Below are 15953 nucleotides of genomic sequence, written 5' to 3'. Positions count from 1 at the left end.
CGCGCTGCGAGCTTCGTGCGTGAGCGTCTAGAAAATTGCACGAAAACTGTGGCAGCGCCAAGTTGGTGCGCGTACGCTCGCGCGTGATTCTCGGACAGCAGGCTCACGCCGCCGCTAAACGAGAGCAACGCCGGCATGGAGAAGCTGCTCCTGCTCGCCTGCGCGGCCATCCTCCTTGGCACGCAGTCTCTCCGTACAGCCGGAGCTGTAAAAATAGGTACGTCCCAACGCTCATTTTCTTTATTTTCTTATTTGTCTTCAAGTCAACCTAGCGCAGAAGAGGGAAGCGAAGCAGTCATAACCGGTGAGTTTGTTACAGTTGATGACCTAAAGCTGCATGCCCTGGAAACGGCCTCAGATATGCACTCGTGATTTAATTTGCCACAGAATCCAAACTCGAGTAGCGCGCTGACTAATTGCTCTGTCAACAAGTTGAAGGAAGCAGCGTTCGATCAGCTCCACCTGATGCTTCTCTCATTTCTCCGATGAAGTTATCTGCTTTTGACCATTGCTTGCTGTGATTTCAGAAATTATTTTCGCTTTGAGAACTGAAATCATGCTGCAGTGGCTCGTTTGGTAAGTAACTGGTTAGTTAAAGTGACGATGCCATCGAAACCATTTAGTTCTGCTAGCCACGCCCATGTGCTTGCTACCTCAACTTAATGCTTCAGGAGGCTAGGCAATGTTGTCGAGTCAGAAGTAAAGCGACTAGGTGTAGCAGAAAATTATTCACAATCATGGCATTTTGTATACCTTATCACCAGTAGAGGGAGTTAGCAACGTTATACATTAAGCCTAATAGCCAATAAGCGAAAACTCTAGTAGAGCGGTATTAGTGCCTTTCGCTGATATCCTTAAATTGCTCAATCATAGTCTCTCACCATGCAAAAAAACAACTAACACATTTTGCATGGCAGGATTCACAAAAGTAAAGCCAAGATTCAGCACTATATTATTTTGTGTGAAGGCGTCATTGAGTGAAACTTTTGGAGGATTAGATTTGAACGCACACAGTCGCACTTATGCAAATACATAATCGTGGGCCACTGTATAGGGACCACGTCAGACCGTAAATAGCTAATTTTCTTGTTACGTACGTGAAACGTTTAGAATTGAAATGCTCCTTAACATCTTAAAGATATTTCGTGCTGAACGTTGAAACCTATTGCCAAAAAAGGTCAAACTGGAGTGACTCTGAAGACGATAGGATTTTGTTCACGTTGTCACTTTGGTGTCTGCAGCATATAAGATCTAACAGCCCAGCGAAACAGATGTCCGTATCGTTCGTCGATCACAGCGTCGGGATGTTCGCGCGTTATTACACGTGGTATTTTCTGGAGTATGCGACTAAGTGTGTGCCGGCTACCGGTTTAAATTCTATTTGCTACGATATTGTTAGCCACATTCACAGCGTTAATGCTTCTGATACTTACATTTATGTAAATAGTCGGAGACGTGCCTACGAGGGCACACTGATAGAAACTACTCTGTAGGTTTCGGAAGTTTTGGAAAGTTTCATTGAAAGGTTCAGAGAGCGCAAGATGCGTCTGTTTTCGCGATCATCGAAAATTTGGCTGGAGAAGACTCCTCGATTATGAAGTGTGTTTTGTGAAGGCCGAATGGCGCTGGTACATGGTGTAGCCTGATTCTCTGGTACAAAGAAACGAACAAAACGTATTTAACGTCATTATGTTATGTTATTATGTTATGCTATTATGTTATGCTATATGTTATGAACAAAACTTGCTCATCGCTTGTGTTTCTCATTCTTGTTAGCCGCCTGTGTCATGCTGCTTGTAACAAAAACGCCTCCACCCGCAGACATAAGATGCCGTTGCAGTAGAGTATCGTTTTCAGTTTGCTTCTCGCAGTTGAGCCACTTGTTTTGTACGCTTACTTTTGAACACACTGACAGCAAAAATGATTGCTAAAGCAACGAATGCGGGCAAAATATTTTTTTTTTTTTAAATCCAGGAATGCATTTAATGGCTACTTTTCTAATTCCCTTTGTCCATCACGTTTCTGTCCACTGATGCTACAAGACATCCATAGGCACCCTGTAGGGACGATCAGAGTAGCTCAAAAAAATTGTTGTGTATTGTTATAGTAAGCATTACTTCAAATATAGCTGACTGAGCAGCACTAACTGTGAACGCTCTTTTTTTTTAAGACCTTGTACAATAACGTCATTGCGAAAGTGCTAGTCTTAGTGTCAGGAAGAGGTTCTATTGCATGCGTCCCGGCGCCATTTCGGACAAGTGGGGTAACAATGACAATTCAGATTCTTGCTTGAATCGCGTTGGTGGCGCTACTTGTACAAGCGATGGCCAAATACTCTGATCGGCGGAACCTTCCACTAGTACTGTCGCGATCGCCTTCGGAAGTGAGAGGCAAGAACACTGACCCCGAAAGGGGACAGGTAGCGCGATCGCCTAAGGAAGCGTCAGGTGCAATCACTGAAGACAGAAGAGGAGCGAGGAGAACCTTCGAAAATGACAAACGGGAGCTCTGAACCTTCAAGACTAACGAGAACAAGAAGGCCTTCCGAAGCAACGAGCAATATAGCGCATCTACCTCGAATTTCGGCCAACAAGAACGCCTTCGTAAGGAACGGGCGAGAGCTCGCTACAAATTCGAAATGACTGCTGCAGATGCCGCACCAGTTCCCAAACTCTTCCAGTGCGGTGGTGGTTTATGTTTCTGCGCATGCCGCATTACTACGGGGCAGACATCCTCTTCAGGAAGATTACTTCACGGCATTCCTACAGTGGAATAATCTAGGCGTATCACATAATAAACAGCTATTTTTTTTTTTTTTATTGGCTGGAAGTTGTTCATTTTCGGTGGTGACACTACTCGCATTCCTTGCACGCTACCATGCACTCTGAACGCATCTTGTTCCCTTGAATCGGGTCTGCGTCACCATTGGTGTGACAGGCTCTAATGCGGTCTTTCAAGGAAATTTAAAACACGATTCTCACACCTAAGTGCTTATTCGTATGTTTTTCGTACAAGCTAAACGTGACAAACATGCTAACTATCATGTTTAAACTATGTCGTAAGAACACAAATTTAACACTTGAATGCGCTGCTAACCGGGTTGGTTCGCCTAAAGGGTTTTACAAACAAAACTTCGCAGGCTATTTTGGAGGCCTTGGTGGAGGGCCGCAGAAATTTTGAATCCTTGGGGTTCTTTCACGTGCACGGACATCGCACGGTACACGGACGCCTTGCTTTTCGCCTCCATCGAAAACTGGCCGCCACAGATGGGATCGAAACCGCGTCCCTGGATCAACAGTCGAGCGCACTAAGGACTGAGTCACCAAGATGGGGTATTTTTTATTATAATGAACATCATTATACCTGATTCCGAAATATGTCACCTGTTGGTCGGAAAGCATGGAATACAAGTATAAAAAATTGTCACTGTGTTTAAATAAGCAATAGGGCGTAAAGAGGGGAAGAAGGTAGCTGCCGAATATTAAATAAAAACTTGGAGGGGCACTTAAACTTTACCGCTAAGGATATGAAGCGATAGCGTTTCACCTACAGGGAGGGTGTTTCCTCATCACTTTTTAATTTTTTATTTGCCTTTTTAATTTTTTTTACTCTTATACACCGGTAATTACCACCAGCAAACATTGGTTTCCCATTCTTAGTAGTTTGATACCTGTAAATGCCTTTTTTATTTCTTTAATTATTGCAATTAACTATTTGATCAACTTGACACGGTACATTTACTTGATTAGCATAGTCAATCATCGGCTTTTCATTCTGAGCATTCTGACATTTTTGAACCCACTTTTAAATTTTTTTTAATTTAATGAATTCATCAAATATTTACAACGATTTAACTCACTCGTCTTCACCTCTAACACACCAATCAACCGTCAATCCCGTCAACCTCAAATTTCCATGAAACAATTTTTTTACGCAGCCCCCGATTATTTCCGACACGCAGTGCTGACTACTACGCCGACGGCTTTTCGACCGAATGAGCTGTATAAGCTATCGCTTAAAAGCGAAAAATGACTGTGGAACAGGGGATGGAAGTTGAGCATCAGATCAAAGCCATGTTTCGACAAGTGTCTTCGTTTTCGTCTGGGCAGAGGGAGACAAGTCTTCTTGACGAAACATTGGCTTGCATGCTCAGGCTCCCCGTTACCCTACCTTGCTCGATTTTCATTAAAACAAGCACTAGTATCATTTTATGGCTATTGGCAAAATAGATTGTATACCAGCGGCTAAGGTTGCAAACTGTGAAAATATCAGGTCGAAGCTAAGTGAAACTAGCTGAAATCCGAAGAAACGTTTTTTTTTTTTTTTTTTTTTTTATGAAGCGTTGCGTGTTGCATATACGTTTCTTGCAGCCTTTTGCCTTCAGTGCATTGTTAGTAAAACGTCTAATTTCTTTTCCTTTCAGGCGTGATACTTAAGCCAGACCTGAACATCGTGCAGTCTGCCTACGAGGGTGTCATGTACAACTACAGCAACAGCAATGTCGCTCAAGAGATTAAGTTCAAAGTGAAGACGAACTTTGCCACTCTGGAAGACACTGACCTTTTCTCCACCAGCAGGACACGTAAGTAGACACTCACCTCTGGAACTGATTTTACTGAAGCTTTCATAACGAGCCGGGTATTCTTATTTACTAACGACATGCCCACGGAGAGCTTAGATTGCATGAATGATTCAAGCGCTCTTTTAGAAAAGTAGGCTTCCAAGTGAAGCATTCACGCCGGGGCCTCGTGTAAGGATTTTTTCCGGACAGTTTCGACTCTAATCGCTCTCCAAACGTAGTTTTTGGTCCCGGTGGGCAGATTTCAGCATGATCTTACGGCTTCGCGGGAACAAAGCTATCGTCCTTCTAAGACACGCCTGACATTTGGCTCTAGAGGTTTAGTTACCGGTCATTTTACGTCCGTGGTCGCAGCTGTATTTCTTCAAGACACTGATGCTTTGTCTCGCTACTACTTTGAACACTACAACCATTACACGGTGCTGTATTACTTCGCCAAGACCTTGCAAGTATTGGTGAAATTCTAGTTTCTGAAAACATTTCTGATTCCTTAAGAGGTCTGTGCCATCATGCTGGCGGTTTGAAGTTGGATTCGTTTGTCAGTTGAGAACTCATCATCGGTTACTGCTGCTACTGCTTTTGATATAGGTCAAGATGTCGCGCTGCTTTTTTTTTTTTTTTTTTTTTTTTTTTTTTTTTTTGTGTGTGCTGATCGTACGGAAATGGATGCTTGTTCCTTGGCAGTGGTTAACATGGCGCCCACATTGAGACATCACTCTAGAAAGGCTGGCAAAATTTTCCTCAGATGAGTATAGACTGGCGTTACAAATTTACCCCTTACTCATCAGGCTGATTTTTGTTAGAGGACTGACTGTTTTGTTTTGCGAGGAAGTTCGACCAAGGTGAGCTGCCGGGATGATAGTGAGAGACCGCAAAAGCCAACTGCCAACTGTTGTTTTAAGAGGCGCCTCATGTTTGTGCTCCTATCAAGCCACACTGACGCAAATATTATAACCGATGAGGCTCTTGTCAACGGCCGTGAATATCGGGTGTACCAGAGCAAGAGAGGGAGTGCTGATGAATCGCCGTCAAAAAGCCTTTTTTGGAAACGTCATGTTGTGCACCGTTTTTCGTTGGCGGAATCCGCTACCGTAAGATAGTCAAGAAGAATAAATAAAGCGAAACCGGCCTCACAAAGATCTAGCCGTACTGCAGCCGAGGAATGGCCAAAAGAGACTTGCCAGAGCAATGCATTGAAGGGTCTGAAAAGAAAAGCGGCCCGGATGTGCAACCACAGTACATAACGTGCAACGTGCATGCCTTTAGCGGGGAATTGAGTTGGCGCTGATCCTATTACCTAAAACCCAGATAAGAAATGATGCAGCTGCGTATTGTTGTGTTCAGCTCAAAATGCTCTTGTTTTAAGCGAATTTTGCCCCTTTTTTTTTAACTGGCAGCTGTAATTTGCAATTTTTGTCATATTGAGGCAGCCATGCAATACTTCAAATAAACCTTTTATTGTGTACCTTTCGCTAGTGTCATATTTTGTAGTTCACCAGGAAATGTGGGGTCTGACTCTTACTTCATAGACAGCTCGCAGGCCTGGACCCTGTGTGTACATTTGCTACCCATCGCCGTTAAATAATGTCGAAGAAGGGATGTGGATATGTAATATTGTTTGAGTAGCCACTTTAATATAACGAACCGTGGAAGCTGTGCCATTAATGGCTGTCAGAATAATTGCTGCTTCCTTTACTAACCCATCCTCCCCTCCCCCCCCCCTGCCTCCCTCCTCCCAAACAGGTTTGAAAAAGCATGTGAGAAAGGACGCTGTTGACTGCGAATCCGCGCCGTTATTGCAGCTCGAGAAACAAAGGCGATTGGTCTTGTTTGTTGTGCTTGCATACAAATGATTTTTTGGATTTTCCTTCATATCAGGCACACGTCTGACAATCTATCTCAGAAGATGATCGGACAATTCAATATGCTTTTAACTGCCTATTCCATTAAAGTGCAAATTAACTGTGAGAGAGAATAAAAGAGCGAACTCCTCTATTCTGTTATCAGAATGACATTTCGTTCTTGTGTTTTCATTGACTTCGTTGGCAACAGGCTTAAACCCCTTCCTTTGCGTCCGCTTTTCCCAGTAGATTTCGCTTAAGTCGTTCTCAGGTCTCACCTGTCTAAGGGACACGCCTAGACCCCTGTATTTCGCTTCCGTCCCACCCAGCAACATTACCACCAGGTTTGGCGCGCTTTCCCCGCGTCCCAGCTCACGTGACTGCCAGCTGAGCGCTGGGGGCCCGCCATTCTTTTTTTGTTGACTCGGTACGCCACAGTTGCTAGGCGACTGAGAGGAAGGAGGCACGGGGGTGGAAGAGGGAGCGACATCATCGCTGGATCGCTTCCCTCCTCTCCCACTCGTCATGTAACGCTCTCGCTTTTGTACAGCTTTTTGCTTGCGAATTTTTTCGCGCTTCTTCCAGCTGGCCGGCGAATCGCCATGGAAACATATCGACCGCTTGATTGTTGTTAGAGCCGTTCCCCTAAGCGCGCTGCGTTTGAGTTTCTGTCGCTCACGTTGTCTTTCATTCAGGCCCAGGAAATCAGGTCGCAGTGCCTTGCCCAGTCTATGCCAAGTAGAAATATCCGAGCAGTGATATCCTGCTACTTAGGCCGAAGTACGTCAGCTCGATGAGCATTTCCTGATGCTTTTTTGCACCGTGTCTTCACTTGTCCTATATAATTCTTGCTAGAAGAAAAAATAACGGCACAATAATAATTCACACGGTGATAACCGAATAAAGACGCCTTCATTTTTTCACATGCGGATTATAGAGACCACACCAAAGAGGCGCTGATTTCGCTCGAGTACAAGTTTTCGCTGTTTATATATAGATTTGCTTTTATGGTCCCCCATAGCTCTTGGGATGTTTTCGTTTGGTTCGCCTAATGCTTGGTCTCACTACGAATGACATTCAGGTTGCTGTATTTAACCTGAAGTGGTCATCTCAGAGCGTTTGTGTCTTGCTACATATCGCGATGGCTAACTGATTGGACGTTACCAAGCATAACTGCATGCTCTCGATTGAATTGTTTCTGTGTTTTCGCCAAGCGCAGAGCAGACGACATTGCGTCCACTCCAAGTCGTTTGCAGACTCACCATTTTGGCAGGTTTGTTGCGGGGACTCGTGTATTCTTGACTAGCGTTCATTATGACGTTAAGTGGTGCGATATGTTATGGTATGTTTTTAATATGATTGCAATGACTGCCTTGTGAGAACTGGGTGTGAAATTTCACTCTCGATAAAACTCAAGACTTTGACAGCGCTGCAGAACTTGCACCGGAGAAGTGCGAAAGCCTGAGTGTTGATGCTGCTGTTGTTGCGACAGTAGACGTGCCATATCTTGTTTTTCGTTCCTTTATTTGTTATAGCTTTGATTTCTTAACTTTTAGTTTTGCATTGTGCTTGTTTTTATTTTTTTTTCCTCAACAGCCTTCGGCGCATTTACTCCAAATAAGGAGAATCATATACACTTGCGCAGTAGGTCTCCATGGAGTAGAGCATGGTTGGTGCGCTCGGCTGGGAAGCTTCCGGAAGGATGCTGGTTCGAGTCCCAGAGTTCTCTTTGTATATTATTGAGGGGACACTCTGGTGACACGCTGTGCCCACGCCACTCACGAAGCAAGAAATTTTTCGCATTAAAAAAAAAAAAAAGAATGTTTTCCGGCTTGTTTTATCTCTTCTGAACAACTTTCCTGTAGGGTAGCCGAGACGTTTAGTTTCTTTTTCTTGTTTTCTTTATTTTTTGCCGGCTTCCCATTTTCACGTGTCAATATATTTGCTGAAACAAAATGAGATAAAAAGCTGTATGTGCTTGTTACACTGTAAAGATACCACACCCTTAAAGGCGCGTTTCTGTGTTTATAACTCACTCTCTCCAGAAATGGTTCATTGAGGTGCTGATGCACCATTTAGTGAGTGAAGCAAGCAGCACTGCACGCATTAAAAGGGTGCATCGGTACCTCAATGCATCCCTTCCTTAGGGTGCGAGTTATAGGCACGGGAATTCCCCTTTAAGGGCGCGATTTTGTTTACAGTGCAGGAAATAGAACAGGGTCGTACAAGACTGGTTCTGTACATTTAGTTGTAGACTGATTCCGCTCCTGAGTACTGTACGATGAGCTACGCTGTCACTGAAACTCATGCATTGTAGGTGACAGAATGCAAGTATAACCTCTGAAAAGGTGACCTGTCTACCATGCGCTTGTGTCGTGCTTCGATAGCAGCAGGAGCAGCTGTTTGTTAGGGAAGTGGGATGAGTGAAAGTAGGTAATCTGACTGCCTCACTAATCGATGGGCACCTGAACTACCTCGGGGACAGATACAGATGAGAGGATATATTTGAACTACTAGATGACGCACAGAAGAGAAGAGAAGGAATTTAGAGCCTGTGGGTTAGACTCCGCCTAATGCCGCAGGAAGCAATGAAGCAGTCGACTATGGAACAAACGCGTAGTTTTGTCGGGGAACGTAAGGAAACCCCGAATGTAGACCAAAACTGATTGATTTATAGGAAGGGAAAGGCGCGGTAACTGTCTCACTTGTTTTCTGTGGACACCTCAATTGCGCCGTAAGGAAAGGAAGGAAGGTGAGAGTCAAAGGGAAAAGAGAGAAAGACGAGCCGTAGTGGAGGGCTACGGAGTAATTTCGACCACCTGGGGATCTTTAACGTGCGCTGACATCGCACAGCACACGGACGAATGTAGACCAAGGTATGTATTACCATAGATAGTCACCTGAACGAATCCCAGTCTATAGAACCAAAGGGCTGGTGGCTGCTTTGTTATACCAAATAAGATTTGATGCAATGGCCGCGTTCAACAGGCCATCCGTTTTCAACATCAATGAAAGAAAATTGGCTCGGGGTTTTGCACTATTCCGCAAATTTCGTTGTGCTTCAATTCAGAGAAGCGCGCCAGACACTGAAGCCTATATTCAATGTAAACGGAGTAAAGTTTCGTTCTGTGGTCATTACGACATTTTTTGTTTTGCTTTATGCAAAACCTGATCTTACCACGACGTTTCGGAAATTTCGAATGACTGGTTCGTTCCTTCTTTCTCGGCGGCGCAGTGTGCGACCAGCTGCGCACCAACGTGACAACGGTGGTGGTGTCGAGCACGTCGCACTCTTCACTGGCGCTGCAGTCGTTGTTCAAGAACACCAACGTGCCGTACGTGGCCACCTCTTACCAGGAGCACTGTAGTGTGAATGTGGGTGGCAACCTGAACCTGCCGTCAGCTGACTCCCTGGGCGTCTCATTGCTGCCCGATTACCTGCCGGCAGTCGCCGAGATGGTCGACCACTTGGGCTGGCCGGGATTCGTCTATGTCTATGACTCCGAGAACGGTACGTGGACCGGAACAGTGGTTTTCTTAGCACATTGCCGCACGAGTGTGAGCGTGTTCATTGAAAATGGAGGGCTTGCTATGGCCCGTGCTCCCTGGGATTATTTTAACTAGTTTATTGTTAGGTTTAGTTCCGATAAAGAATTTGACACAACCCAGGCAAGCATTACAGACAGAACAATGTTGATAAAATATATAAACTGTCAAGAATAAAAAAGCGATGAACAGGTATTCAGTTTGTGTACAAAAGAAATCTTCAATACATTAAATGAAAAAATGGCGTTTTCAAATATGTCATCGCGATTTTGAACTCGTATTGCATGGGGTGGTTGGGCAAGGGTGATGCACCAGAAATCTGCAGATGACGTTAGCAGATACGTAACCACAAACTCTGGAAGAAATCAGTTTTTCAACAGGCAGTTGTTTATGAAAGCGATTGTTTCGCATATTTTATGTTCACAACATGACAGTCAATATATCGGCATGTCTCCCATCGGGACGCCTGTAGTTTTCTGCATAGTATTGTTAGAAACACATCCCATAGGTTTTTCATTACAGACTTAGATACTCAATGCGAACGCAGCTTAACCTTTGAACAGAAGATTTTGCTACTCAGTGGAATATGAGACCCTCGATATGTTCGTAGTAGAACCTTGCAATATTCCATTTACCTCACAGTGTTCAAAAACGTGAGCCATCGGTTTTATGTGACCGCCTTAACTACTTGCTTGAGTGCATAACAAGATTAAAAGCAAGATTTGGCTATATACGCATCGTAATGTTCATAAGAGCGTGTATGCAATATCTCAAAGTCATCTCATTACAAGTCATGTTCAAGAAATCTAGACTTCTATTTTGTAGGCCTTGTGTGGAAGACTACATAATTATTTTGAGAAACCGCGGCCAATTAAAGGATAAAATTTTTTTGTTAGCTTTGCTCAATGCTGGCATATATCTATTGCTATGAAGTAACACAAATACAGTAACTTAATCCGCCGGTTGGCGCCTCATGCACTTGTTCAAAGTAAAGTGTCTAGTTCAATACTATATTCAAAATGCAGCCAGAACGAGAGAACATTCACCTTACCGGGTTTCTACTTTGTCGCCATCTAGGGCCTTCCAAGCTGCAGAGATTACTGAGCCACACGTACCGGAACTCGGTGATGGTTCGCTTTGCCAAGCGCATCACCAACAGCAGCGACGCCAACGACTTCCTGCGTATGCTGGAGACCACGGACAGGGAGAGTCGCAAGTACGTGCTGCTCGACTGCCGCTTCGACGTAGCACGCAGGATCATCGTGGACCACGTGCGAGATATCTACATGGGCCGTCGAAACTACCACTTCTTCCTCGTCAACCCGGTATGCTTAGACAAATGTACGGAAACATCCCTCGATATATGCACTAAAAAGACGTCGGGTAGACAGCTGCACAGTACAGTGCGGTTGGTGAGGTAGGCTCAAATTTCGACCTTTGGGAAGCATGGTCACACCAAGACCTAATGGGAACTACTGGAGAGTTGCTGCTTTCCCCCCCCCCCCCCCCCCCCCCCCCGTCAAATCTCGATTATGTTCCCGCCTTCGAGTGTGCATTATGATATGGGAATTCAGCCCCCCCCCCCCCCCCCCCCCCCCTTTTACCCTGCTCAATATGCAGCAGTCCTAAAACGCTATCGCATTCCTCTTATTCAACTATTGGATTTATTAAAACCGATTTAGCTGTCTCTCTCGCTCTCCACTAGACTTTGCAAAACATCACTAGGCCGTACCGCCGTACTCCTGTTGCAGCTGGTTCGTGCAATATGATCTTCTGACAGCAGACAGTTGAATGTGCACAAACATTGGTGACGTTTGCAGAATGGCGGAGGCGGCTTGAAGTACCGCCTGCACTATGATCTGCTGTAGGGCACGCTACCATTGCGTCGCTTATGGTGCGGTTTGAGAACCACTTTGTTTGTGTAATTTTAAAACCACGTTTTTTCAAAAAAATAATTTTTTACTTTTTGTCAAAGGAACAGCCACCTACATGGGTACTTTGTGAAACGAGAAAAATATTTCGGAAATGTTAGTTCACGTTAGTTTCTATAGGCAGCGCTCTCACTCTCTACCCTCAGCTAGGAGCGGGGGGGGGGGGGGGGTGGAGAGAGAGGGGGTTGTGGAGACTACATCCACGCACATGATTTAGAATGTACAGGTGCTGCCGTAATATTACGGAGCACGCTTTTGGCGTGAGACGGTCCGTAGAAATGATGTGACGGTTGCTTGTGCGCATACCCGAAAGCATCAGCGGCATCTGCCAATGTGCGTGTATGGTACTTCCTAATATCTGTTAGGTACACTCGGTAAAAGTACACATCGTCATGTTGCGCTCCATATTATTATGGCCTCGACTGTACGGCCGCCAAAACCTTAAGCTGGCATGCGTTAGCGGCGACTTTCTTCTACAGAAGTTGCGAACATACCAAGGCTAAGAGATTGCTCACAAAATGCGGGAACCTCGGTCTATCGTCTGCTATAAGCTGTTATGGGCGCTAACATAGTTCAACAAACTTCAGACAAACACGCAGCGGGTGTGGATGAATCGCTTTTCTTCTTTTTTTTTTCCTCACCTTTACGCTGGAGCAACCAGCCGACCAAATAATTAACAAAAAACAATCCAATCACGCTTATTCATGAGATAAGTGAAAGCGTTTGTCATTTTTTATACTTTCTGACGCAAATCACTCATCATCATCATCAGCCTGATTATACCCACTGCAGGGTGAAGGCCTCTCCCATATTTCTCCACTTAACCCGGTTCTGTGCTAGCTGCATCTACTTGACCCCTGCGAACTTCTTAATCTCCTCCGCCCACCTAACTTTCTGCCGCCCCCTGCTACGCTTTCCTTCCCTTAGAATCCAGTTTGTTACCCTCAGCGACCATCGGTTATCCTCTCTTCGCACTACATGTCCTGCCCATGTCCATTTCTTCTTAATTTCCACTAGAATGTCGGTAACTTGAGTTATTTCTCTGACCCACTCTGCACGCTTTCTATCTCTTAATGTTACCCCTACCATTTTTCGTTCCATAGCCCTCTGGGTTGTCCTCAACTTAAGTAGAACTTTCTTGGTTAGCCTCCACGTTTCAGCCCCATAGGTGAGTACAAGCAAGATGCAACTGTTGTATACTTTACTCTTGAGCGATACCGGTAAGCTGCTAGTCATAATCTGCGAGTGCTTGCCAAATGCCTTCCATCTCAATCTTATTCTTCTTGTTATTTCCTTTTCATGGTCCGGATCGTTACTACCTGTCCTAAGCAGACAAATTCGCCTACGACTTCCAGTATTTCGCTACCTAATGTAAACTGCTGTTCCTTCCCGAGGCTGTTGAACATTGCCTTAGTCTTCTGCATATTGATTTTCAAGCCTACCTTTCTACTTTTCCTGTCTAGGTCATCAATCATTATTTGCAGTTCATCCCCCGAGTTGCTTAGCAAGGCAATGCCATCAGCAAATCGCAGATTACTGAGGTATTCTCCATCTACCCTTATCCCTAACTGCTCCCATTCCAAGTCTCTGAATACTTCCTCTAAACAAGCTGTGAATAGTACTGGGGAGATTGTGTCTCCTTGCCTAACACCTTTCTTTATGGGAATTTTGTTACTTTCTTAATGCAGAACTATGGTTGCTGTGCAGCCACTATATATATCTTCCAGCACTTTCACGTACGGCTCGTCCACCCCCTGATTTCGCAATGCCTGCATCACCGCCGAGGTTTCAACTGAGTCAAATGCTTTTTCGTAATCAATGAATGCTATGTATAAGGGCTGGTTATATTCCGAGCATTTTTCTATCACCTGATTGATAGTATGCATATGATCAATAGTAAAGTACCGTTCCCGAAACCCTGCTTGATCCTTTACTTGATTGCAGTCTAAGGTTTTCCTGATTCTATTAGCGATTACCTTACTAAATACCTTATACGTAACAGACAGTAAGCTGGTCTGTAATTTTTAAGGCCCTTAGAGTCCCCTTTCTTGCGAATGAGGATAATGTTTGCATTCTTCCATGGTTCCGGTACTGTCGATGACACCAGGCACTGCGTATACAGGGTGGCCAGTTTTTCTAGCACGATATCCCCCCCGTCCTTCAGCAAATCTGTAGTTATCTGATCCTCTCCAGCTGATTTCCCCCTTTTCGTAGTTTCTAGTGCTTTCTTGACCTCGTCCTTCGTCACTGGTGGAACGTCTGACTGTTTTTCCCTACCGCCAATCTCATTACGGACCTGACTGCTTTGGCTACTGTAGAGATCTGTATAGAACTCCTCGGCTACTTTGACTATTTCGTCCATATAAGTGATGACATTGCCCGCCTTGTCCCTTATCGCATACATCTGGTTTTTGCCTATGCCCAATTTCTTCTTTACCGCTTTAAGGCTTCTCCCGTTCTTTACAGCATGCTCAATTTTCTTCATGTTATACTTCCTTATATCGGCCACCTTGCGCTTATTGATTAGGTTTGATATCTCGGCCAATTCGATCTGGTCTGTTGGATTGGAAGCTTTCATACTCTGGCGTTTCTTAATCAAATGTTTCGTCTCCTTAGACAGCTTACTGGTATCCTCTGTAACTATCCTACCGCCTACTTCTACCGCGTACTCAGTAATGATATCTCTGAAATTATTGTTCCTTGCCTCTAGGGTAATGTCGCCATCCTCAGTTAGAGCTGAATACCTATTCTGTAGCGAGACCCTGAATTCTTCTGCCCTCCCCCTCACCGCTAATTCGTTGATGGGTTTCTTTCTTACTAATCTGTTGCGTTCCTTCTTCAGATTAGGCTAATTCGGGACCTCACCATCCTGTGGTCACTGCATCGCACTTTCCCGATTACCTCTAGATCTTGCATAATGGCGGGGGTTGAACACATTATGAAGTCGATTTCATTTTTAGTCTCTCCGTTAGGACTTTTCCATGTCCATTTCCGGTTCTTCCGTTTGCTGAAGAAGGTATTCATGATTCGTAAGTTATTTCGCTCTGCAAACTCAACTAGCAACTCCCCCCTGCTATTCCTAGAACCAATGCCATAGTCACCTACTGCCTTGTCTCCTGCCTGCTTTTTCCCTACCTTGGCATTGAAGTCGCCCATTAGTACAGTATACTGCGTCTTTACTTTTCGCATTGCCGATTCTACATCTTCATAGAAGCTTTCAACTGCCTGGTCATCATAACTACATGTAGGTGCATAGGCCTGTACAACCTTCAGTTTATACCGCTTATAAAGCCTAATTACGATGCCTGCAACCCTCTCATTAATACTATGGAATTCTTCTATATTACCCGCTATATACTTATTGACAAGGAAACCTACTCCTAGTTGTCGCCTCTCTGGTAAACCTCGATAACACAGTACATGCCCATCCTTCAGTACAGAATATGCCTCATTCGGCCTCCTAACCTCACTCAGCCCTATGACATCCCATTTCATGTCCTCTAGTTCCTTTAACAGCACTGCTAAACTAGCTTCACTAGCTAGGGTTCTAGCATTAAACGTTGTCAGGGTCAGTTTCCAATGGCGGCCTGTCCAGCGGAGCCAGGCATTCTTAGCACCCCCTGCTGCGTCACAGGTCTGACCACCGCCGTGGTCAGTTCCGCAGCCGCTGGTGACTGAGGGCCGGGGTTTTATGGAGCTTATCATAGGAAGTTGCGGCCAATTACTGCATCAGGGTGGCCAACTCCTGTTCTGGTGAGGGAGTGCGTTGCTGGAGGTGTTCACCGGCATCAGGTCGCACCCCAAGCTTGTTTATGCAATTCCATCGACACGCGTTTTTTTTTTTTTAATTTTTTTTTCATCCGGTGGAGAATTGCGCGGCACCGGGATCTGAACCCCGGTCCTCTTGCATGCGAGGCGCTGAAAGAGGACGCCACCGCTGCAAATCGCTCAGTGAGCACGAAATGTACAACGGCTGCTTAATATTCGAGGTTTAATCGCACTGCCTCCAGACACACGGCCGCCGTGTAGGTATGCGATTAGATATCGAAGGGATCC

The 15953-nt window shown here is 45.0% G+C and overlaps 1 protein-coding gene across 1 annotated transcript in view; it reads left to right on the top strand.

Annotated features, from left to right (window-relative positions):
* The first annotated feature begins 135 nt into the window (after positions 1–135).
* LOC146191628 (glutamate receptor 1-like) overlaps positions 136–15953 on the top strand; it is a 35098-nt gene continuing 19280 nt past the window's right edge. Inside the window, exons 1-4 of the mRNA XM_084599974.1 lie at positions 136–217; positions 4424–4582; positions 9656–9931; positions 11044–11291. Of these exons, the coding sequence (XP_084456100.1) occupies positions 136–217; positions 4424–4582; positions 9656–9931; positions 11044–11291 (765 nt within the window). The remainder of the gene's footprint in view (positions 218–4423; positions 4583–9655; positions 9932–11043; positions 11292–15953) is intronic.

The sequence above is a fragment of the Amblyomma maculatum genome, chromosome 4 (assembly GCF_055883805.1).
Source record: "Amblyomma maculatum isolate TAMU_Amacu chromosome 4, ASM5588380v1, whole genome shotgun sequence".
Taxonomy (NCBI): Eukaryota; Metazoa; Arthropoda; class Arachnida; order Ixodida; family Ixodidae; genus Amblyomma; species Amblyomma maculatum.
The sequence above is the reverse complement of the archived record's forward strand: the minus strand, read 5'-3'. Positions and strand labels throughout refer to the sequence as shown.